The sequence below is a fragment of the Adiantum capillus-veneris genome, chromosome 23, assembly GCF_014529385.1.
Source record: "Adiantum capillus-veneris isolate H3 chromosome 23, ASM1452938v2, whole genome shotgun sequence".
NCBI lineage: Eukaryota > Viridiplantae > Streptophyta > Polypodiopsida > Polypodiales > Pteridaceae > Adiantum > Adiantum capillus-veneris.
Genome location: NC_140953.1, coordinates 117,928,935 through 117,955,278, shown reverse-complemented (window position 1 = coordinate 117,955,278; position 26,344 = coordinate 117,928,935). Strand labels below are relative to the sequence as shown.

Sequence of the window (26,344 nt, the reverse complement as noted above, 5' to 3'; positions counted from 1 at the left end):
CAAAAGACTAAGTATGATAGAGGGAAGCAACCTGAATTACTCTAGCCATTTTCTATTCCTAATTCTTCATGGGAGAGTATATCCATGGATTTTATCTTTGGATTACCTTGGTTGACAGGTTTAGCAAACAATCACATTTTATACCTGTCAAAAAGATTAAGGCACATCAAATGGCAACCCTCTTCAAATCACAAATTTTCAAACACCATGGATTGCCAAAATCCATACTATCAGATAGAGATCCTCGAATGACCAAGAATTTCTTAAAGGATCTCTTTGAGAATCTAGGTACAAGACTAAATTTCTCTTCGGCCTAGCACCCACAAACGGATGGCTAAAGTATGATAGCTAACCTTATGATTCTGATCTACTCAAGACCTATGTCACGAAAGTAGATCAACGCTCACAATGGGAGAAGTACCTACCTCTTGTAGAGTATGTGCACAATAACACTGTCCATACTACTACAAGGAAGGCATCCTTTGAAATCATTGAGGGAAGACCTAAAAGTCCCTTGCTCCTTAAGGTACATGGGAATATCTTTGTTGCTAATGAGTATAGCTGAGACCTACAAGAATATTTTCAAAATACTAAGGAGGCATTCTCCATCTCACAATAAAGGCAAAAATTTATTGCTAACAAGCACAGAAGGGCCTTAACTTTCAAGGAGAATGATGGGATCCTACCCAAGTTTCCAAGGCTAGATTGAGGCAAATGACGAGCAAAAATCCTACGGGCCACCAAAAAAAGTATTATGCTAAGCTAGCAAAAAGATACTATGGTCCTTTTCAAATCTTAAAACAAATCAACGAGATGGCCTATCAACTAAAGCTACCCAATCATTGGCTCATACACAATTCTTTTCATGTGAGCCTACTTAAGCCTTACAAAGGAGAGCCACCAAGAGAACCAATAATTGAGGACCCGCCCGAGATTGAGGATCATCAGAGGTGCTTGAGCCCAAATCTATTCATCGACATGAAGACAAGGTATTAAGACATGATAAGATTATCCGACAGTATCTTATTAATTTTAGAAATTATCATGTTGAAGATGCTAGATGGATGCAAGGAGCATAACTTATTGATAGTATGAACCTTGTCAATGCTTACAATGCTACACTAGAGTAAGCAAATGTAAAGGTTTTTTTAAATGAACAATATTTTTGTCTTACAAAACTAGTTCTCTTTTTATTGTGCACAAATTTAAGTAGTATGCATGCTTAGAATCTTGTTTGTGATGACGACATCTCCCAAACACCAAGTAGAATTTGTCACTCTACTTTGGGAGTATGATATGGACTTAAGAACAAACATGCTTGCGGAAGCTAGGTCTCCCAAGTACCAAATGGACTAATCATCCATTCTGGAATGATGTCGTAGGGTTGAAAGGAATCCTCTACCCGCTAAGAAATATAGACTAATGACAAAGACTTTTATCTTCTCTACCTCATAGACAAGGACGACTATGGTTTCAAGAGAGAGGTAATGTCAAAAAATCTGATATCTAACTATCTCAAATGATTTTCTCATATTGAACTGATCATTTAATGTGGAAAATAAATGGGAACAAGAGTTATAATATAGATATGTGCTTTTAGACCTATCTCATCACGAGACCAAAGGGAGAGAAGGCTATATCTCATGAAGGGTCCAAAAGGGAGATGATCGACCAAAGAGCAATGAGCAAGTAATGGAGCTTAAAAGACCTTAGGGTTAGATTCATTACAGACCTCCACAGGTTAGTGTTAAAAGTTCTTAGACCTAGGACCCTTAGGTACTTTAGACCTTAGGCAAGCTAAGCATGTGCTTGAGGTGCTTTCGCTTGGGGGGGGGGGGTCACTTGATAATTATGTGACTATCACATGAGTGCAGTAGAAGGGGTTATTAAATTTTATGTTTTATCACATTTTCACATACAAAAGTATGCCATAAAATGGAATCGAGAAAAAAATTTACAAATTGAATAGAAAAAGGATGTGTTTTGTTTATCAAAAATTCACAGAGTGGTTTTGAAAATAGTCCTTGAATGCACGCGATATACAAAATTTATACATAGTGGACCTCCCCGAGGCCGGTACTTGATGACCAAGGAGCTTGAGGTGCTTGAAGTCAATGTGTTGCCTACAAAGGAGGGGGCGAGCCCCGAGAGTAGGGAATGAGAGAGAGCACACTGCCACTCACCCAAGGGGCACCCTTCCCACCAGAGGCATATAGGACAAATGTCAAGACCCTAGCAAGGTTGCCCTCACAGTGTGCCTAAAGCCTATTGGATGGCCTTTAAGGAGGTCCAATGAGAATTTAAATTAATTAATTATTTATTTATTCAAGCATTATTCAAGCTCTCTCTCTCAAAGGGGAAAGCAGGACACTTGTCCAAATGCTACCACTATTACTAGTTATGACTAAAGCATGTAATTGGCTAATCTTGGCACGGTCCAATCAAGTGAAAACACACATTCTTTCATTGTGTTGAGCAAGAACTCCATCTCCTTCTCCAAGCTTGAGAAGTAGAGAGCCCACACCAACACATATTGGCCATGGAATGCAAATCCAACCAAGAGTCATGCTTCAAAGTACTGCTTACCATCTTCTTCATCTTCATTACTATGATATGCTATGCTCTATGAGTAATGATATGAGAGGAAACTACTTCTTTCTTGTATGCTACATCTTCTTTCTCTTCCCTTTTCTCACTCTCTGTTAGTTCTCTCCACCTTTGAAGGTGTTTGAGGTCTTGGGATTGAAACCGAGGACAAGTTAATATTTTTGCAAGGTAGTTACGGGCATAACTTTGGCCATTAAGTTTACCATCTTCATTGCATCAACAAGGTCTCAAGGAACACAAAGCATGTATTGTACCAAGTCTCTCTTCGTGGGAGAATCTATAATACAAAAGCCTTTTGGAGGGGGAACTGTCTCCAAGTAAATCCGGTTCTCAACTATTGTCAATTTCTCTAATTATCTCTCTCTTTTACAAGTATTGTTCATGCCAAGCTAGTTAGGTATAATGATCATTTTGATACCTTTAATTAAGTACTCTCCTTATGCTCTTTAAGAATTCTCTTAAGAAAATACTCCCTATTGCTACTTTAATTCCTCTACAATCAATGTTATAGCCATATTTCGTGAATGAAAAAGAGCTTGATCCCGCACCTCTCAACACCTAGACAAGCTCTCAATGTCAAAGTGCACAAAGCAATAGATGAGTTATAGAGCTTGTGTCTAATGGATCACAATCCCTAGAACTGAGCATAAGGAGGGAGGTTCTTGTTTGGGGTGGTAGCTCTACTGGCATTTGTGGCAACCTCATGATGTGCTTTGTAGTTGGCCTCATTAGTTTGATTATATGTACTGGTTTGGGTTGTATCGGTTTCCTGTAAAGCCTTGGTCATGTTTTGATGGTATGTTGATGAATTACATGGCTCGTTACGAGCATGGATTGTAATTTCTTTTGGTTTTAATTCCTGTTACACAGATTGTGATCAGTTTTCCCCAAAAAAAAAATTGATTATAGGGAACGAATTGAGAAGAATGTTGCACCAACCATTTCATGTCAAAGATATCTTCACTCACGTTGTCCTGTGGAAAACTTGGACATGTTGGAGATCCACCATATTGTGGCACCCCTTTCCACCTAGAGAGCTGATGTGTCCTATCACGCCCAACTAGCCGTTGTAATGTTCAAACCTCGTCTTGGCATGCTATACACACAACCTATAATAGAAGGGCACACACTGTCGAATGGAAGGTGGAATTGAGAGTAGCACCCCTTTCCACCTAGGAGAGTTGATGTGTCCTATCAAGCCCATCTAGGCTAGCAGTCGTTATAACAAACTTATCTTGGTATGTTGTACACACAGTCTATAATAGAAGGGCACACACTGCCAATTGGCAGGTGGAATCGAGAGTAGAGTATTCCACAATATCATTCAAGACAATTGGTTATATTAAATTAATTTAAGAATAAATGACTTGTACTAGAGAGAAGATACTTTTAAGGCTAAGGAACAATCTCAAGAAATTTCAAAGATCTATATTACGGGTCTTAAGCTCAAGATGCGAGAGAGCGAGAGAGAAAGAGAGAAGTTTTAACATTGTAAGATCAGTCCAAAAGAGACCTCAAAGATCAATTTAATGAATGTTGAACTCAAGACCTATACTTCAATCGTCGCGCGTGTGTGTGTGTGTGTGTGTGTGTGTGTGTGTGTGTGTGTGTGTGTGTGTGTGTGTGAGAGAGAGAGAGAGAGAGAGAGAGAGAGAGGGAGAGAGGTCACGTCTTGCAAGTGGCTGCATAGAGTGCACGTGAGCGAGAGGGAGAGAGTGAAGAAGAAGAAGAGAAGTTTTAATGTCAAAGAGACCTCAAAGATCTTTCAAGTGAGTTTTGACCTCAAGATGTGTACGGAAAAAGGGAAGAAGTTACGAGACTTGAGTCTTGAACTCAAGACGTGTGGAGGGAGGAGGTGGGGAGAGGGGGAGGGGGGAGAGAGAGAGAAGAAGAAGAAGATTTGTTATGAGAGAGAGAGAGAGATCACATATAGCAAGAGAGTGCACGTGAGCGTGAAAGAGAGACGTTCTGAAGTTGGATATTGCTGGATGTGCACGTATTGTTTGCATGCAGCTCGTCTGCGAGTCTTAACGTCGCTCCGAATCGCCTCCGATCCCACGCGTCTTCGACTGTTGAGGCAAAATCCAGATGCAGGTCATGTTTCCCATTTGAAGGATTCCAGACAACGATGAGGGTGGTACGGTTGGGGATATTGGCGGCAATGGTGGTGATGATATTCATCTGCATGCAGGCCGGGCTCAGGAGCAGCTATGGCGATTGGCGGCCTTTGAAGCTTCTCGAGGAGCCCCCTCTGCCCATCAAACCGGTCGGCCCTGGCGATGGGCTTCCCCAGGCGCAGCTGCCCCCCAAACCCATCGGTCCAGAGCTGCCCCCCAAGCCCAAGGAACCAGCACCGCTGCCCATCCCCAACCCCACTGCCCCACTCCATGACCCTCCCAAGCCCATCCTTCCGCCGCCTCAGGATCCTCCCTGACAAGCTCCCAGCCCTCCGGCGCGCCAGCTTGGTAATTGGCCCCTCTCTCTCTCTCTCCCCCTCTGATCACATTTCAATTACCCAAGTGGTGGCTTGGTGATCCAGCTTCCTTCTTGCATATCAAGTCTTGTGTTCAAAACTTGTCGGACGTGCCGTTCTGTGCGTTTGCATTTGCGTGTGCGTGTGTGTGTGTGTGTGTGTTGTTTTGTTTTGTTGGTTTTGGGGGGGGGGGGGGGGGGGGAAGTCTTGAACTCATGACCTATTATTCAAGAGGGAACTACCACACCGCTTGAATAATAGGTCTTGAGTTTAAGACTGGTCGGATAGATCTTTGAGGTCTCTTGGGATTGTTACTACCACGTTAAAAGTTCTCTTCTCATGTGTGGGTTGTGTGTATAAGAAGAGGAAGAGGAAGAGAGAGAGAGAGAGAGAGAGAGAGAGAGAGAGAGAGAGAAAATATAGTGCCAAATGACAAGAAACAAAGTAATGGCATGGCCATAACCTTAGATGTCAAACTAAGGTTATGGCCTCAACCTCCTCAACGTAAGCTATCCCTCACTGGTGACAAAGAAGTGACATATCATTGTAAATTCTCACCCTCTTGTAAAGGATATGCGGGGTCCTCATGGAGTACTTTGCTCCCTTCTAATTCTCTATGTTTGTTTCTTTAAAAGCACTTCGAGAGTGTCTTATAATATATCTTGGTGTTTTGCAGGAGTTTCTTATAAATACATATTGGCATCCTCCAAGAAGTACTCACAATTAGCACCTTCTCAAGACTCACTCCTTTTGCAAAGAATATACAAAGTGATTGCCAAGAGCAAAGTGGACTCAGGAGGAGAGGAGGGTATTGCGATCGATCCCTACTTCTTGCTCCCATTATCTTTCAAATAAAGAATTTCCGCATTGCCAAGAATGTTCAACTAGCCATTTGCTAACTTTTCTTGTTTGTTCACGATTATGTGACAAAATCAATAAATTAGTTGATATGTATCTGTGTCCATGGCTCTAGAAAATAGTGGATCTTTTGATACCTTTCACTAAAAAGTGGCTTATAATTTGCCTCATTATTTTGCAAGTAGTAGAAAGCAGTGAATGTTAAGAGTGAGTGCATGTAGCATGGTTGAGCCTCTCTCTCTCTCTCTCTCTCTGTGTCTCTCATCCCTTGCTCTCAAGTGCATGCCCGCCATGGAAGACATACACTTCGTCCCTTGCTTGCAAGCACATGCATCACCATGGAACACATATAATTTATCAAGCTATAGTTGCATGATTCCTTGTAGAATTGTCACTATGATCTTTGCACGATATGAAAGTTTGTATCAGATGATAACTTTTTTGTCAATTTTGAATAGACTATAAATAGCTCCAAAATGTAAACTCAATGTTTGTTAAATTTTGACTTGGTTGAGCTTGGAAAATTTACCCGGGACATTTTATTTTATTGTTCCATGTGTTGGTCTCAAAACTATGCCACAATTATGCTAGGATGTGGAGGGATGGAGGAACTTTTGAAATCTAGCTTGGAAATTGGGATGCTATATTGTGGTTTACCATCATAATACTCCCTGTTACTCAATTGTCAAGTGAATTAGAACACAGCCACTCGCTATTTACTCGGCCTGTAAAAGTAAGTGAGGACCTTGAACAAGGCTCGAATTGTACAAAATGTTAGTATACCACGAGAGTTCAAAAGGAAGGGCAATTTATTTGGAAAAGGTAAAATACTTACATGATCATTTTTTGAAAAGATATTTTCGCTCCAAATTAAATAATGCATATTAAGATTTTTTAAACAAGTGGTTAACTTATTAACTCATAGCATGTAAGTATAGGGATTACCTTAATACCCTTGAATGCAGGGGATATGGATGTCTTCTTATATGTAAACCCCTCCCAGGAACAAGGTAAGACAAAGGGGTTTCTCCTTGGAATGCACATGATATGGATAGTTTTTTTTAAAATGCTCGTTCGAGCTTGTAATTGGTTCACCTACATGGATAGCTTCCCACAGGTGAACCCCTCAAAGGAACAAGGTAATCAATTACACGTGATCATTATCCATGTGAAGATTTTATGTCCTATGTCTATGTGCTTTTGTGAAGTGGGGTTTATGACAGAGGGAGAACGTTGAATATACATTGATGTGTAGAGAAATCCACTCTTTTAAAGAGCGCTATGATCATGAGACATGTGGAGTAGAAGCCCAGTAGAAGAAAGGCCAAATATATATGTGTTTATCATATGAGCAAAGGAAGAGTCAAAGCTTCTTAAGATGCGATAATGCACTTATATCTCACTTACATCTATACTCAAAGAATCTCCTTTTTTTTCCACTGGACTTAGATAAACCGTGGTAGATTTGCATAATATAATATTAAACAACTATTTTATTCAAAAATTCCAACATGCCAGGCTCATCAATGAAGTATATGTTTTGTACCTTGATCAGTATATATAGTATTAAATGCCCTTATTGAAGGGGGGTGTATAATCTAAAGTACCACTTTTAGCAATTTGTGTCATAAAATTTAATATCTAACTTTTTCAAATGATTTTCTTATCTTAAACTGATCTAGAACTGATCATTTAAAATGGGAAGATTAAGAGAGCAAGAGTTAGATATTAGTATGTGTTGTTAGACTTATCTCAATAGGGGTGGCAAGAGGAGAGATGGTCTACCCAAGAGAAATGTGAACCCAATGAAGCTTGAAATGACCTTAGGGTAAGCTTCATTAAGCCTCCAAAGGATAGTGCTAAAGTCCATTCGGCCTGGAATTATGGGAAATTAAGACTATTGCTAGTCTTAGATATTTTAGAGTATTTAATACTAGCACTAAGGTTACCATGAGACCCAAAGTGAGAAAGCGGCACCGTCACTTGCAAGGGGCGAGCCCAAGATGTAGGGAGAGGAGAGAGAACACACAGCACTAGAAAACTCGTCTCTTTTATTTCGCGCATAAAGAACACATGGCAGGCTCCTAGCTATGTTGACCATAACCAAGCTTGAATCCTATTGGTTGCCAACTTGAAGAACCAATGAGAATTAATCTTCATTATTAGAACAAGCTTAAATCTTATTGGATAGCCTACAAAGAGAACCAATAAGCTTAGATCCTATTGGAGGCCTAGTAGGGGAACCAATGAGAATTCAACATCCCATGTAAGCTTAAATCTCATTGGATAGCCTACATTAAGAGCCAATAAGAATTTAGGTCCATTCAATAAAATTATTAAGCTCCCTCTTTAAAGAGAGAATGAAGGGCACTTTTCACAAGACTAATATTGTTGCTTGATATGAAGAAAGCCATTCATTGGCTAGCCCATAGCATGGACCAATGGGTTTCAAGCATGCCTCGAAAGAGCAAAGCGATGGAAAAACTCTCTCTTGCACCTCACACGAGCATACTCATGAAATGCAGTCTCCTTCTCAAGAGCAAGACAAGTGGAGAAGCCTACACCAACAACACTTGATCATGGAATGCAAATCAAAGAACCCTTCTTATATTTTTATCAAAACTTAAGAATTGTGGTAACTGGAAAAAAAGTTTGATGAAAATATTTGTAGGCCAATCCATGTGCAGCCCCCATATCTGTCAAGTATCTTCCATACTCAGTGAGCTCCTCATCTTGTGATAGTCTGGATAGGCCCATTTTTGTAACATCAAGCTCCCTAAGAATCTCCTATGAAGTATCATAGAATACAGTTTATTGATGGGCAATCCTAGCATTGAAATCCCCAGTATGATAATGTCACCATCGCTGGAAAGCTCCCATATATTATCATCCAAAATAGCAAAGGGGGACTGCCCTCTAAGGGATGCATATACTAACGTACTAGGAAGGAAATTAATAATAGCAATATAGAGATATGTGTATGGTCTCTTCCCTCAGCCTCACCCACATATAACTAGCCTGCTCATCCCTGCATGTTATATGTATCCATGTTTGCAACTCCTTCCTGAATAAAACTGCCACTCCCCCCGAGCCCCATCCTCCATGCTCTGATCTGGTCTCCTGTGTGTGTGTGTGTGTGTGTGTGTGTGTGTGTGTGTGTGTGTGTGTGTGTGTGTGTGTGTGTGTGTGTGTGTGTGTGTGTGTGTGTGTGTGTGTGTGTGTGTGTGTGTGTGTGTGTGTGTGTGTGTGTGTGTGTGTGTGTGTGTGTGTGTGAGAGAGAGAGAGAGAGAGAGAGAGAGAGAGAGAGATGATGAAATGAAATTTTATATTAACGTCTTCAAAGGCCAAAATGATCTATGAGACCAAAAAGTTACAACTAGTGAATCTGATATAGTGTCTGAGTACAGAAAGTACAAAGAAGTGAAAAATTGAAACTGAAGTGAAATAGGGAGGGGAGGGGTATTGGGGTGAGCACTGATATAATGGGTATGTTGATACACATCTGATACAAGTAGGGTTACAAATCACTCATGATAGAATAAAATACAAATTAGCAAAGGTGGGCAAGTTGCTCAAAGAGAAATGAAATGAAATAAAATATTCTATTAGCGTCTTCAAAAGGCCAAAATGGCCTATGAGACCAAAAATTTACAACCTAGTGAAACTGATACAATTTTTGGGTACCAAAATTAGAAAGGTATTAAAAAAGGATACTATAAAATCATAATCGATGTTCATGTGAGCTAAAAAGCTAGCACAAATTGTATAGGCTATGAGTAGGGGATGGATGTAGTGAGTGAGGACTGATACAAAAGTTGATAGAAAAATGATACAAAAGTTGATAGAAAAATGATACAAAAGCTGATACAAAAATGGGTAGGGTATACAATCCTCATCTAGATCACAAGAGGTACATTATTCATCATTGGAAGATCTCATCAATCTCCTTCATGGTAATCTGACCGAGCTTCGTGCATGCCGGGACAACATGATTCAAATCCTCTAATGTAGCCTCCATCGATGATGTGTAGTACTCCTCAGTCATTGGCGTCTAGATCTCCCTAGCTCAATTGCTTGATCAATCAGCGTCCCTCTGATGTGAGGAGCGTTGTCGTGCCATGGCACGTACATAGTGTGAAATAAAAACATTCACCTCACTTTTGACACTTCTCAATGCATGGAAAGAAAAACAATAATGTACATATCGTGATATATGCTAAAGCGGCTACTGCGGTCGCTATCATGTACATACCTATCCGGGGAGTCGTGGCCCTGGATGTGGCTCATTTGCGTACTTTTTCACTTTATAATATGCCTCATTTGGTTTGACAATGTACATAGTCCAAGTGTTCCATGGTGGCGCACTCATCTCGCCTACAAAGACTGATGCGGACAAAAACTGCCAAAAATAGCAACTAACGGGCGTCGTTGCAGAATTGCATGGAAAGTGACCCAAAATGGTACATTGATGAAAAATGATACTTATCTATGCTTTTTATTCTTATGCGAGTGATCCCACAAATTTAGGGATTTTCTTGACTCCGTTTGGGATTTTTCGCATCAAAAATGATATTTTTGCGTCAAAAGTGAGCTGAAAATGGCCTAGATTTGGTCCAAAGTGGCAAAATGGTCCAAAAATTGACAATCAACTGATATTTCCATGGGGAAGAGAGAGAAGGGGGCTTTTTACAGAAAAAACCTGCAATTTATCACTACTGTTCAATAGCTTTCATGGTTGCCCAATCAATGTGTTCTGCAATCCCGCCTCTTTGCAATCTTGTATATGAGCTTGTGAGGGAGTGAATTAGGGTTTCCCCTTATCAAAATGGTATGTGGTCTTCACTTTAGAAGCTCACAAATCTCTTCAAAATCAAAAAATGGTCATCGTGAAGGTGGAAGCTCGAGCATTCCTTTCAAATGTTTCATGTTACGACTATGTAATTGGGGGCGAGGCTACATGATACCATGAAAGAGGTTTGGGTTTTGATTGAGAATTGTGCTTGTATGATCATTGAGGTTTCATGGCTGAAACTTTAGTGTTTTTAAATGGTCTTTTAAAGTGAAATTGAATGTGATTTGGTGATCCTCTCATCATAATCCCGACTACGAAAACAAGCAGACTCCGAGCACGATAGGAAAGAGGGTTTGTGACTTTGTTGTCACGAACGCTCTTAGATTTTGAGTAACCCCTTAGAAAGAGGGTTGGTGATTCTCCACAAATGCTTTTCACAAAGTGTTTGTGACTCTCATCACGAACTCTCACAGCTAGAGTTTTTGCACCTTCCCAGCTAGACCACACACATTTCGACATTCCTGGTGAACCTGACGCGAAGCTGCTAGGGTGGGAGTTTGTGAATTGATCTAGACACTTTGTTAGACATGGAAGAAAATCAAGAGACACATAGGATTCATTTTGATCCTGCAGTCATGCAGATGTTTCAAGCATTTTCCATGTACATGCAGCAACAACAAGTAGCAGAAAGAAGCCAAATTTCAACCACAAAAGCACTACAATCCATTGTGAAGAGAATTGAGTTTGAAAATGGATTTGAACCGAGTGTGTGAGGAAGACATGGTTCGAAGTTTTGAGCTAGTTTGTGTCCCAGAGATCAGAGACCGTATTAGGGCAATTCAAAATGCTCATGGAAGAAATTGGGAGGAATTCAAGCTTGCTCTAAAAGAAGAGTACTTTATGAGGACTCTAAGAGGGTGACCAAAAGAAATTTCTTAGATTGGGTTGCAAAGCCTAAAGAAGGGATTTTTGCTACAGAGCTTCTCAAAGAGTTTGAGCGACGCTATGCTCAGCTATCACAAACTGAACAAGCTTCCTTGGATAGGGAGAAGGTAGAACTTTTCCTACAAGCAGCGGGCAAAGAAATTGAAGAAAAATTAGAGCTTCTCTGGGAAGACAAATATGCGGAGCAAGGTTTGAAGACAAGGTGGAATGCATGATGTACAAGATGCAGTCTCCCTGTTGGCAAAAAGACAACGCAGAAGAGACAAGATGGTGGTGAACAATGGTGCTCCAGTTCTTGCTATTACTGAGAAGCAGCCAAAACCTTCTATTGGAGCTTTAAGGATGATGGTCTATGCTTGAAGAACTTGTGAAGGGCATGCGCGAGCTGAAATTAAAGTTAGCAAGGCTGAAGAAAAGGGGCAAACGTCTGGACAGTCATCAAGTCAAAGACCTCAAAACAGAGAGGGATTTGTAAATAGGTGCATTTGGTATGAGAGCCCAGACCATCCAAGAAGGGACTATGAAAGTTGCAAAGATGCCTTGGGTAAAGATCTTCTCTTCTTCAAAGAAGGGAAGATACATCTTAGTGAAAGAGGGAAGCCCTTGGCGACCAACTTTGGCAAAGGAGGGATGAAAAAGCTAGTTGAGGACATGGAAACCAGTCATGCTATCTCAATGGTTAAAGTAGCAGCATTTGGCTTAAAGGCTGGTCAAGTCATGCTCAAAGGGTCAAAATATATTGAAGACGTGAGTGAGGATGGTGAAGATGTCTGGCCATCGGCGATGGAGTTAGCTATGAAGGGAAGGTTGACTAAAAAAGTGTTACATGAAGCAGGAGATTGTATCCGTCTTGAGACTGGGTGGAATGAACCTGTAGATGCTTTGTCAGTCCATGCCTACATTGCAAAGTGTCAAGGAAACAAGGCACTTGTTGAAGAAAACGCAGGAGAGAAAATGGGGATGAAGGCCCCTCAAAGAGGGCTACTAGAGGTGGAGGGAGAAAGGATCCGAGTCCCTCTCAAGATCCCATGGCAAGGGAGCCTCCATCACAAGAAGTACCAATGAGAGATGTTGCATCAAAGGAGAAGCAAGATAAAGAAAAGAGTAAGGGAAAAAGCCCATCATACAAGCTACAATCAGATATTGAAGCTGCCACATATTTAAAGAAAGTTTTAGAGGAAAGGATCTTAAATAGCATACATTGGGAGAAGTCCTTGGCATTGCAAAAAGAGAGTTCCACGAGGAAATCATTGATGTCATAAGAAGGAAGCGACAAGCTTTAACGAAGTCTATCCAATCAGAGGCTGAAGAGAGTGCTTCAAAGACACATGTGATACAAGTACAACAAATAGATGAAGATGAGAATTTTGTAAGCTGCTACCAGTCTTCGGGCGGCAGAAATAGGCATGTTAAATTTGAAGATGAAGATGAAGACGAAGCCACTCATAAGAGCCACTATTCTAGAAACCATTGGGCAAGGGCTACAACAGAAACCTTGGTTAAGGTGGGAGATCTTGAGGAGCCTTATGTGGCCTTGATAGACCATGGTTCAGAGATTAACCTCATGTCCAAGAGTCTCTATATGAAGGGAAAACGGCCGACTGATACTGACCATGGGTGGATTTTTAGGGCTGCAAACAACTCATCCAGGGATCTCTATGGTGCTTGTCCAAATGTTAATGTAACCATAGGGGATGTGAAAGGTGAACACAATTTCTTTGTTCAAGAGATGTCAAGCTATCCTCTAATACTTGGACAACCATACATCACCGCAGTGTGAATGGAGACAAAAGTATTGGATGATGGATCTGCCTATGCCAGGGTCAAAAGCAAAGATGGAAAACGAGCTGTTCAATTTTTTACAGTTTGCGTTGACCATGGTTCAAGTGAAGGTACAATGCATATATCATCACACTTTGCATGAGAAATTGTGTAGAATTTTGTGCCCACATCTTCTTCCTCATCAATCATATCATCCTCATCTTCATACCTTGCCCCTTACTCAGCAAATCTACCATTGCATTATCTTTTCCTGCAATGTGACTCAATTCTGGGTTCAAGGACTTATATAAGAAATCCACCTAAGCATAGCAATATCAGGAGTAGAGCAGCTTGCAATCATCCCCAGAAGTGGTAAGCAATCAGTATCCACAACTACAGATGCTCCAATGAAGTACTCTTTGTCACACTTTAATGCTGTAACCACCCCCCATAACTCCCTTTTTACCTGTGGATATGCTCTTTGGCGAGAGCTTAGAACCTTGGCCCAAAACCTCCCCACATACCTGTGTTTCTCTTCATCATCTTGTCCTACTGCCCATCCAATTCCCGTTGGACTAGTGTCCACTGTCACAATCACGGGTCTTCCACACTCATAGTCAACCTTCCTCAAAGTTGGTGAAGACAGCAACAATTGCTTCAACTTCTTCATAGCTTTTACATGTACATCATTACATTGAAACCTTTTATTCTTCCTTAGCAATTGATAAAGAGGATCTTCAACATGTGCATAATGTGGAAACCATATGCGATAGAAGACCCATGCACCTAGAAACCTTCTTAGCTCCGTGATATTTACGCATACTTCCTTTATCCTCTGTATTGCATCCACTTTAGTTGGACAAGGTCGAAGGCCATGAGGATTACAAAGATGTCCCACTATCAATATTTCTTAAACCCCTGCCCAGATAATTTAAGGTTCACTTCTTCCAGCCTTGTTAAAATTCTATCACGATCGTTGATGTGGTTTGCTACATATTTACGGCACCCCCTCGAATCCAGAGCCTCATCTTTTTTAGCTAAGTCGCATTCTTTGATTGGAACGTCATCAAGAAAAGGCATTGTAACTTGAGGTATGAAGTCACGAAGGACTTTGTTCATACCGTTCATCATGTGTGCAACCGAGTTGGTTGCTCCCTGCGGTAAGGTGCACATCCTTACCAAACCCAAGGGTGTTCTCATGGTAGTCAAGTCCCTGTTTTGCATTGCTAGTTGGAAATGATCATACCCTAAGTACAAATCCCCCATAGAATATATTGCCCTTCTTGCAAATGCTCTGCAAACTCATCTACAATTGGCCCTGTACCCATATTCCTCATTGTGACTTTGTTGACAGTTTGCATGTCTTGAATGAAACGTAGAGCTCCATTTTTCTTTGGTAATGTGAACCATCTGCTTGAGTAGGGGACACATGAAGGTTCCAAAATCCCCATATTTATCTTTTCATTGAGTAAATCTATAAGCTTTGGCAAGAGTGCTTTTGGCACTGAATTTGGTCGTAGATTCCAAGGCACATGAGATACTGTGAATATTACCATTGGTTCGATTATAGATGGATCCACACACCCTATCTCATGCGGCTCAAATGCAAAAGCTTTTCCATGTTTGGAGAGTGTCTTTTCAAAGAATTTTCTTTCAATCTCTGTCAAGGAGTCATTGCCTCCAACTTTTAACATCTTCAATGACTCTCGCGTAAACTTGTGTCCAATTCTTTTTGGATCTCGGACACTACGTTGCAAAGAAGCCTGATCCATCATTTCCTTGCAATCTGTAGGCAAAGGGAATGCCACTGGTTTCACCTTCTTTGCTGTAGTTTTGTACTTCGTCTCACCCTCACCCACATATAACTAGCCTGCTCATCCCTGCATGTTATATGTATCCATGTTTGCAACTCCTTCCTGAATAAAACTGCCACTCCCCCCGAGCCCCATCCTCCATGCTCTGATCTGGTCTCCTCTGTGTGTGTGTGTGTGTGTGTGTGTGTGTGTGTGTGTGTGTGTGTGTGTGTGTGTGTGTGTGTGTGTGTGTGTGTGTGTGTGTGTGTGTGTGTGTGTGTGTGTGTGTGTGTGTGTGTGTGTGTGTGTGTGTGTGTGTGTGTGTGTGTGTGTGTGTGTGTGAGAGAGAGAGAGAGAGGACACTTTAAAGAGAAAAAATGATGAAGCAAAAATAAAGGAGAAGAGATATACAAATATCTCAATGTGAAGTTGACCACCTCTTTATATGGACACAAAAGGTCCTTTGAATTTCCACCTTCATATGTCTTTTGACTTTTTGCCTTCATCTGTCTTTTGAATTTCCATCTTCATCTGTCTTTTCATTTCTTAAACACACCCCTCACTTAGGCATTTAATGTGTTTAAGAATTTTCCTGAGATTGGGGAGTTCTAATGATTCTTACAACATTATTTTTATTTATGTTTTTAGGGTTTTTTTTATTGCATTGGGGATAAATGGGTATCAAGGGACTATCAAATGATAGTAAGAATTTTTATTTTTCTGAGATTGGCGAGACCTAATGGTTCTTACAACATTATTGTCTATTTATGTTTTCAGGGTTTATTTTACTACATCGAGGATAAATGGGTATCAAGGGACTATCAAATGATAGTAAGCTCCCCAAAAAAAAATTGATGGTTTAGTTTCAGTAATGAAACAATATGCCAAAGGTGAGTTGTTATCTCAAGAAAAAAGATGTGGAAAGAAGGGAAGACAAGCATCACCGGCTACCTTTTGTTGCTTAATGGGGCTAAAGGATGGAGAGATTAATAGGTTGCAGAATGAAATCAATGAAGGAAAAATATTATTTCTAAGTGGGATAAGGAAGATCTTACAGATATGGAAAGGAGGGCAAAGCAGTTAAAGTACGAGAGAGTGCTCAAAGAGGAGTTGGTCACACTTTTCAATGCATCAATATCAACTAGTTGTAGTGTCTTCAAAACATGGGAGGAGTTAGTTAATGACTAAACCATCACACTGGATGTTTACTCAAAGTTTGTAGGTGTCTGTAGTGATTGTTTGTCAAAAAAACTAGCACATAAGGCTAATCTAGGTCCACTACCCAATGGTGCAAGAGACGTAGTGAATTTCTCTATTGGAAGAAAGGATAATCCTCAATCTTCTAGCACATTTCCTTGGTTGGTGTATGTTGTTGGGTATGATTTGGAAGCCCTTGGCCAAATATATAATGTGTACAAAGATTCGATTACCATTGGTGTAGCTATATTGGATGTTGTACATGGAGTAGAAGGAATGAAGAGGGATTCTTTCAAGTTTGAGAGGCTTGTCTCCTCTTTGTTGAGGATGACTTTTGAGCCTAAACAATTCATCCTATGTCTTTCCTTTATCGGAGGTAAATGGATGTTTTGGAGGATGGTCTTCTATAGATGAGCATAAAGTACCAAATTCTTGTTGGTAGCATTGATTTCTTGCCCTCAATCAAAAAGTTTTCTTTGGGGTCCATATACACATTTGTGGTGTTAACATTAGTGAGCATGAGCATAACTTTTGTCAACCTTGATTGTTATGTCAACAGTACAAACAAGCGCTTTATATGGGTCCATGCACACATTGAAGTGGAGGGATATGACAAAGATCTTGATGGCGAGCAACAAGTGGCCAAAGCAATAGTGAGAAGGAAGAAGGAAGTTATCAACAAAACTGTCAAAGCATTCAAGACCAACATGAAGTTTTCATCGATGTGTTTTCAAGTGGTCTTGCATCAAAGGTTGCATTCTTAAGTCACTGGAAAACCAAAGGGGTAGTTTGTAGCTCACAAGAGCAACATGAAGTAGATGGGGTTTGTCTAGAGCACATGAAAAATCTAAAGAAAAGTCTCATCCAAAAGAACCACAAGTGCCTAATCTACCAGAGGATGGTATAGAGGAATCTAACCAAGACGCTGATGACTCTGAGGACAGATTCTAAATATTGTACATATAGTGTGATAGCACATGTAAATAGCCTCTTTGTGTAGTTGGCATCAGGCATCAAGGATTGGAGCCGTGAGTAATCCATCAAAAGGAGAGAATGGGTATAGCTTTGATCCAACACTGGGGTTTTTGTAAATATCCTAGATCATGAAATTTGGTTCCCTTTGGATTCCCCAATCTATATGCAATAGCCATTAGTCAGATGGAGTTCCATCGGGTGGCATAAGGGCAATCTTTTCTCAGCTATGTGTCACTCATGAGGGATTGAGATCGTAGCCGCTCTTTAAAACAAAAGGAAGGAAATTTGTGTACATGGCAAGATTGTGTACTCTTTACTGGAAAGGTGGCAGAGAAGTCCTACAAGGGATGGTGATTCGCCAAGCAAGAGAATTTTTTAATAGACTGTTAGACATGGTAGAATTCTAGCTAAGAGGTGTGAGGGCTACTCTACACTTGCCTTGCTCGGCTGACCTTGCATATTTGAGCTGATAGCTGACCGGAACCGGTGCCCTTAGTATATCAAAGAGGTGTTTCAAGATGGTATCAAAAGGTCGGTGGGAACCTGCCCTTTGTTCTTTATTTAAGGAGTGATTATATATATATATATATATATATATATATATATATTATCAGCTCTAAGAAAGGAGCTGAAACGATGGCAAGCATAGACGATTCAAAGGATGGTCAAGTCCCAGCAAACTAAAATTGTGAAGGCCGGCGATCAGGGACTACAGGGGCAAGGGCCAACCAGCGGGTCAGCCAAGGATCAAGTGATGCTACAAACATCTAGGTGAAGCTAGAGAGTGGAGGCCTTGTCAAAGCTGTTGGCTAAGGTACAGAGCTAGCAAAAGGAATAGCCGAAGAGGAACCTTCTAGCGTGGGCTTTGGGCGAAGGGTGAGCCAGTGGTATCCTGTTACCCTGTGTAAGGTAATAGCTCTGGTAAGTTGAATTTTTCTAAGCCCTCTATCAAGGTGCAGAAGTAGAGAGTCAGTAGCCTTTGTCAGGAGCTATAACGAGCGAGGAGGCAACCAAGCCAACAGATGAAAAAAGAAAGAAACCACACAGTCAAAGTTTTCCTGTCCATGCTCTTGCGCTCACCTATGGATCTTTGTTCGTGTCCTATTATTAGCGTGAAGTGTTTGCTGCTTAAGTTTGTTTTGTGGTTGTCAATTATATAAAGGTTTGAAGTCAAACATCTCCATAAAGTACCATCTCATGTGTCAAATTTCAAACATCTCCTTGCACTTCTACGCTTCTACTTAGACTATATGGCAGGGCATGTCATTCTCTCTCTTGTCTTTGGCCCGGAGGTGTCCAAGTTAACCATATCCTACTCTTAATACTATATGTTAGCGTCTTTTGTGGTAGCTGACAAGTGGAATCTCCTCCTGAGGGTTAATGCTGAAGAACGGGGGGATTTTAGTATCCCAAAAAACCTCCCTCACTTCTTTTGCCACATTGAATTCTGTGATGAGGAAGATACTTTGTAAATAGGAGTACAAGCAGACTTTTTTCTAACAAAAAAGCTTTTTTCTATAATTTAGGGTTTGTTGGTGTTAGTTCTTGGGCTCTATCATCTTTTGGCAATCCTGTTGGGGACCCGAGTGCGTTTTTTAGTTCTTCTACTAAAGACACCGAGTACAAGCTATATTTTTCCCATCCTCCAGGTTGAGCATTCATGCTCAACTATAAGTGAGTGTACATTTGGAACCAAGCCCCTTGAGAAGTATTGTTTAAGCCAGTAGCCATTGATTCTAAAAGGGAGAGGTTCTCCTGTATAAGCCTTTCCAGCTGATAGGTGCCGTTTGGAAAGACCTGGGCACCGGTTCTCCCACACATACTTAGAGAGCATTTTGACAAGCTACCCATTGACACTCTCTACCAAGCCATTACACTGGGGGTAGTAGGGGAATGAGAATCTGTGTTGTATCTTAAGGAGGGAAGTGAGATGATTCATAAGTTTCCTCCAAAATCCAGGACCACTGTCTAAAATGATAACCATGGGTGTACCTCACCTGCAGTAGATACTATTATAAAAGAAGTAGCTACATTGTTAGCTATAACTTCCTTCAGCGGTCTTGCCTCCACCCATCTAGTGAGATAATCAATTGTGACAATAATAAACCACATTTCATTGTTGGACTTAGGGACTGGCCCAACAGTGTCCATACCCCACTTCATAAAAGCATCAAAAGAGAGAATAGATTTTTGAGGCTTAGGAGTGAGCCACCTATTTGTATAAATTTGACACTCTTTGCATGTTTCAAACCAATAACAGGAATTCTTTACTAGTGAGGGATAGCAAAAGCCTGCTCTAGGTATTCTGAAAATGATCTGAGCTTTACCTTGATGTCCTGCTTATTCATGACTTTGTGTGAGGATGATCCCAATCTCCTCCTTGAAAGGTACCCTTCTTAAAATTCCATCCCTCCCATACATCAGAAGGTCTTCTCCCAATAAAGTATACATTCTGGATTTATTCGCCCGCCTCTTCTTTTGTGAGGTTGGTAGGTGATTGGGGCATTGTCCTTCCTTATAAAACTCAAGAGAGAGACTCTCTGCCTTCATATAATGTCTCTTAAATCTACAAAGAGGATACCATGGCTTCTAGCTTTCTATGAGCAAGCTCATATGCTTCTTTGTTGAGATCCCTACCACCTTTAACTGATGTGAGATCTTTTTGATATTATAGAAACCTTTTTTTTAGGTTATCCTTCTTAACCTACCACAACCCTAGAAACTGCTTGATTACCAGTAGGGCATCTCCCCTCACAATCAAGTGGTCAATCCCAAATTCGATGCATTGCTTGAGTCCCAGGAGAAGAGTAAGATACTCTGCTTCATTGTTACTTCCTACTTCATCAAGGCTGTAAGATTTAAAAAAGATTACCTCACCCTGGGGAGACGTGATGATGATCCCTCCACTGGCTTTCTGCATGATCCTTCGGTAGGTGTCATCAAAAAGTAGGGTAAATGCATCAGAGATATCTGGCTCTTCTTCTTGAGGAGACGCATCTAGCCTGGGAAAAGAGGGGAGAGTTCCTCCCTTATATACCATCCTCCCTTATATACCATCACACAAGCTAGTTGAGTTTTGGTAGAGTGAACCACCTTAAAACCGAATTCATATTCTTGTCGCTCAATAGTCCACTAAAGAATTCTCTTACTCAGCTTTAGGTGTTGAACGACTTCAAGCATGAGATTAGGTGAGGTTAAAACATAACTTGTTTTGCAGCAAATAAGTGGCATGCAAGCACAAGAGAGAAGACCCATTACTCCATTTTAGAGTAAGAAAACTCGCTTGGGTTTTTTACTTGCTATCAAAGAAAATCGTCTTAAATCTTTTGCCTTGCTTCTGCATGAGACTAGATCCAAATGCTAATGTGCCAACACGCTTTTGAAGAGGATAGATAAATTGACACATCATCCAAAAGACTCTAGTCAAGTAGTGTAGCTTATACACAAAAGAGGGTAGATCTCTTGCATTAGAGGGAGGGCCCTTAAGGATAAGTGACTTTACCTTTTTTGGATCCGCTTCAAACATCGTTTTGTGACACAACATGACCAAGTAGTAGCACTCTAGCATGAGAAAATTTATACTTCTTTGTGTTGAGTTGCCCACCCTCTTGCTGTAGTTTCTCAAAGCATAACATAATCTTTTCTTTGTGAAGTGCCCTGGAGCTAAAACAGCGAATATCATCCATAAAGACCCTGATAAAGTCCCCCAAGTAGGGAGCAAAGATTTTATTCATCCACCATTGAAAGGTGGCATAGGCGTTTATGAGGCCGAACGGCGTCCTTTTATAAGCAAAACAACTCTAGGGAGTTATAAAAGTGGTTTTTAACCTATCCTCAATGGAAATGACGATTTGAAAGTAGCCCAAGAACCCAACCATGACAGAGTACCTTTCATGCCCTGCCACTTGATTACAAATTTCATCCAGGAAGGGTAGGGGATAGTGGTCTCTCTGAGTTACTGCATTAAGAGGCTTGAAATCTACACAGATTCAAAACCTTCTATTCTTTTTAGATACAATTACAATCAAAGAGACCCATTTGAATTCCTTGATGGGGAAACTAATATCAGCTTTGAGGAGATTAGTCACCTCTTCATGGAGAGCCTTTTTCTTGTTTGTTCCCAGCCTACGGAGCTTTTGTGCGCGAGGTGGAGCCCCTTCCTTGAGCTTGATTTTATGCTCTACATCTTTTGCTTCCTGTAGATCTGCATACTCTATAGCAAACAAATTTGGGAATCTAGAGAAAATTTAAATATAATCCTCCTTCTCTTGGTTCGATATATTTTCACCAAGGATATCTTTAAGATTAGTACCAGAGTGGATAGAAGAATAGGGACGAGAAGAGGAATTGATAGAGATACTCTCCATGATATTCTTATTATTAGAGAGAGGCATATATTCTTCTATAGAGATCCCAACAAGTCAGGGCATACCTTGAGGAGATCATCATCAAGACTTTCATCTATAGATGATATAGACTCCTCATTAGAGCCATAAGAATAGCTGTCTGTGGACTCCTGGTCATGCTTGCACTCAAAAGGTTGAGAGGAGGTTTCCCTGGTCTTCATATTGAAAGTGATAGTTTTCCCTTAGGCTTTATTAGATACCTAGATAAGGTCAGACCCCCAGTCTTGCATTGCACCAGTGGTGATGAGACACGGTCTCCCCAGAATTATGGGATAAGCTCTCTCCTCTACCTCCATAATGTAGAAGTCTATAAGACATTCAATATTAAGCACTTTAACCTTTACAATTTTTAGCAATGCCTAAACACTTAGCCCTATGATGATTAGCCATACAAATGCAGACAAAGGACTTTGTAGAGACAAATCCCTACTTCTTCCATAGTAGACTTCGGATTATCACATATATCCTAGCAACCCACTTTGATGATAGATACAGCAGCATGTAATGCCTTGCCCTTGGGAGAAGATCGAGTGCTTACACTTTTTGACCATTGTCTCCTCAGTTTAGAATTTAAAGCAAGCATCCGGCCAAATGTTATGTAGTATTTTTGGATTTTTATATCCTTAATAAGATCGTATTCATCCATACCTTTGTCCTAGTAGATAATTTTGTTGTTGAATCTGTCTCTTCCTCTTCCATCTGCTGCTCTCAGGTCTATCCTCTACTTTAGCCTTACCCTTTCTTCTTCGTAGCTCCTGCTCCTCCTCGGACTCTTGGTCTCTGTCTCTTCTAGACCTCTTGTTGGCTAAGATCTCATTCTACTCTTCCAAAGAGATTATACCTACCCTTCTTCCTTCTTCATTTAGGGGCTCAGGTGGAGGATTAGGCATTGAAGATATTTCTCTCGCCTCTTGGGGTAATGGATCACCTCTTCCCCTTCCTCTACCATAAAGAGGGTAGAAGTACCATTCTCTCCTTCCTTTGCCCCTTCCATTTATTTGCTCAGCACGTGGGTGTCGATCCATGATCCCAAAGCGAAGCTCTTGTAGCTGAGTTGAGAGGTTTTGGAGGATATTGGTAGTCATCGGATCAAGGCCTTCTAGTGTCCTCTCAAGCTTTTATTCTTGACAAGGAATCCCATTCTGCAGTAGGATAGAGATGGTGGTTGCTTGTTGGAGCTTGTTGACACATGGGTCAATAGCACGACATAACTCAACAAAGCCTTATTTTTTGAGAGTTATGAAATGTTGTGATTATGGTTAGAAATATCATTTGTAATAAGTAGCTAGTCTAGTTGCAGAAGCCGGAGTGCTATGGCACTTCTAGATTGTAAATACAAATCCATTTGACCCTTGAACTCTATTTTAGGTTTAACCTATGGTAGTCTTAGTATATAAGGTACCTAGGTCATTTTGTAAAGAGAAATTTTATCATAATCAAGTTTTTAAGCTGTCGTCGACTATGTGTGAGAGAGAAAGCAAGAGAGCGTGAGATTCATCGTGGCGCTACTCCCTGCTTGATCATCGCATTGGAGATTTGACTACATCATCATGATAGGCTTGGCAAGAGCTACGCATCAACGCCAAACATTCCTCCCAAAACGGAGCACAGGTGCTCACACATCTACAAGCTATTTGCAACCACCTGGGGCATCCACTAGGAAATATGTAAGATAGCACGTGTGAACATAATAAGGGATTTATAATTACGTACATTTACAAAAAAATGTATTTACAAAGGTTTTTTTTTTATTGAGAAAGTAAAATTTTTCATACATAGGGCTAGGTTTTTACAAAAATGCATAAATAAGGGATACATATAATACTTGAAAATATACAGATAAGGGATTACTTAAATACATCTTGTTGGCACGTGCTATATGCAATTTTTACATAATGGACTCCCCACGTGCGGCCGTAAGTATATCAAATGATGTTTGCTTTGTGCATGCAAGTAGTCAATAGAATCGTAGCAACATAAGCTACACATAGGTACTCATAGATTTCAAATTTGGGCACTCTAAAATCCGGCTCTTTCTTCTTCCACTTTTTCTTGATATGGGTCAGAGTGAGGGTTTGGAGTGTAGAGGCTTTGGGATACGTGTATCCTAGTGAGGGGATGGTGTTCCTTAAGTTTCGTGCGATTCTGGCATGATTTATTGAGTTTCCTTCTGTTTGTGTGCATATGGTTTGGGTGGTGTAGTTGAGAGCAGTGAGATTCGAGGTTGTGGTTTAGTTAGCCTTTCAAAGTGTTGTATACGTGCGATGGTCTCAGCGCCTAACAAGCTATATAGATTGCCTTCGTGCACCTATCATTTCATATGTGTCCTTGATTGACGTTATGTTTATACAGCTCTTCTTTTAGGTCTTTGATGTCCTTCATGTTAGCACTTGCAATCAATATGTCATCAACATACACAATTAGGATGATGAACTTCTCATCTCCCAAATTCTTTGTGTAGACGTAGTGATCTAAGTTGCATCTTGTGAATCCATGATCCAACATCCATCGATCAAATGTAGCTAAGTAGATAATTGAGTAGATTACTTGCTGGAGAGAGATAATTTTCACACAGGCACACACAATATACGTGTTTACCCAATGTGGGCTATGCCCACGAGAAAGCAAACACTCAATGAATTTAGTACTTCAAAACAAGAAGTAGATTACAAAGGGATTATACCCTTTTGGATCTCCCACCTTGCTTCACTCTCACCACGTCTCGTCCACCTTGTTGCATCAACTTCACAATGCTTCACCTCTTCAAATCCATTTTTGTGTGTAGAAAGGGCCTCGTTTTATAGGCCAAAAGGGTTTTTGTCTCTCATGAGAGGCATCCATGTATAGCCGCCTTTGTGTAGACAAGTCCGAGTTGAATTCTCCCCAGCGTCCATGTGTGGCCGCCCTTGAGAAGACAAGTCCAATTTGAAATCGGTTATCAGCCATTGACTTTCGGCCACCGGCCACCGTCCATTGACTACCGGCCATCGGCCAAGGCCAGCCGATCGACTGTTTTTCAATTACTTTCCGACCGTCGTCACCCCATAATATTTCAGCTTTGCTCGAGACTTGCCGTGAAAATTTTGGTTTTTGGCAAGTGATTTTTCTTTACGCACAATGGCTTCTCCTCATAACGGGGGCCTTACAAATGTGCATTTTTAACACAAAAATTTACAAGGGGTAAATCAGACTCCATAGTTGAGGATCTCCCACTTGGAAATTGATCTCCAAACCAAACATGTGATTGCTTTCCATCCCGGCTTCTAATCCTTGAATGCCAATTGAAAATGAGAAAAAGCTCAATTTCTCCTTCTTGACTACCTTTGTAAACATGTTTGCAAAATTTTCACTCGTGTGCACCTTCCCTAGCTTTACCTATCCCTCTTTTACGTCTTTGATGTCTTGCATGTTAGTACCTGCAATCAACATGTCATCAACATACAACATTAGAATGATGAACTTCCCATCTTCCAAATTCTTTCTGTAGACGCAGTGATCTGAGTTGCATCTTGTGAATCCATGATCCAACATCCATTGATCGGACTTCAAGTACCAATGTCTTGATGCTTGCTTTAAACCATACAAGCTCTTCTTTAATCTGCAAATCATTTTTCTACTTACATTTTACTTCATACCCATTTGGTTGAATCATGTAAATTTCCTCCTCTAAGTCACCATGAGGGAATGCCATATTTACATCCATTTGCTCAAGATTTAAATTGTGAGAAACCACAAGGCTTAAGACAATCCTAATTGAGTTCATTTTTACAACAAGAAAAAATATTTCATTGAAGTCAATACCTTTCTTTTGAGCAAACCACAAGCTTGGACTTGTACCTTTTCTTCCCACCTTCTTCTTCCTTCAACTTATACACCCATTTTTTCTGCAATGTTTGCTTACCTTTAGGAAACTCAACCAATTCCCATGCTTGGTTGTGACATAATGAGTCCATCTCCACTTGCATGCTCTTCATCCATTCTTCTTTGGATTTGTGAGGCATAGCTTCTTCGTATGATTTTGGCTCTCTAGAATTTGAGATCAAGAGATGGTTGAAGGAAGGAACAAATCTTTTGGGAGGTCTACTTTCTCTGGTAGATCTTTGGGGAATAGGTTGAGGCTCCTCATTTGGTTGACATTGTTGCACATTGTCACAGTTTTCACTCCTTGAGTCTTCACTGTCCTCAAGCTCCATGTACTCATCACATGTTTCTTTTGTTTGTTTTTTTTTCAAGTAATGTTTGTACATATTTTGTTCATTGAAAATTACATCCCTACTCCTAAGGGTTTACCATCTTCAGGATTCCATAGACAATACCCGAAGTCACCTTCTCCATAGCCAATGAAGAAACACTTTTTGGACTTTGCATCTAGCTTTTACCTTAGGTTTCTATCTACATGCATGAAAGTCTCACACCCAAACACTTTGAGTAATGAATAATTCACATGTTTACCAATCCATGCCTCCTTTGGAACTCCCCCATCCAATGCCGTTGAGGGTGACCGGTTCATCAAGTACACAAACGTACTTACTACTTC

At 40.6% G+C, this 26,344-nt stretch overlaps 1 protein-coding gene across 1 annotated transcript; it reads left to right on the top strand.

Moving 5' to 3' along the window:
- The first annotated feature begins 4,615 nt into the window (after positions 1–4,615).
- On the top strand, positions 4,616–6,111 carry LOC147428435 (uncharacterized). The gene is made up of 2 exons (XM_086497192.1): positions 4,616–5,072; positions 5,757–6,111. Exon 1 carries the CDS (start codon positions 4,736–4,738, stop codon positions 5,039–5,041), a length of 306 nt encoding a protein of 101 aa, XP_086353318.1. The 5' UTR covers positions 4,616–4,735; the 3' UTR covers positions 5,042–5,072; positions 5,757–6,111.
- The last annotated feature ends 20,233 nt before the right edge of the window (positions 6,112–26,344 follow it).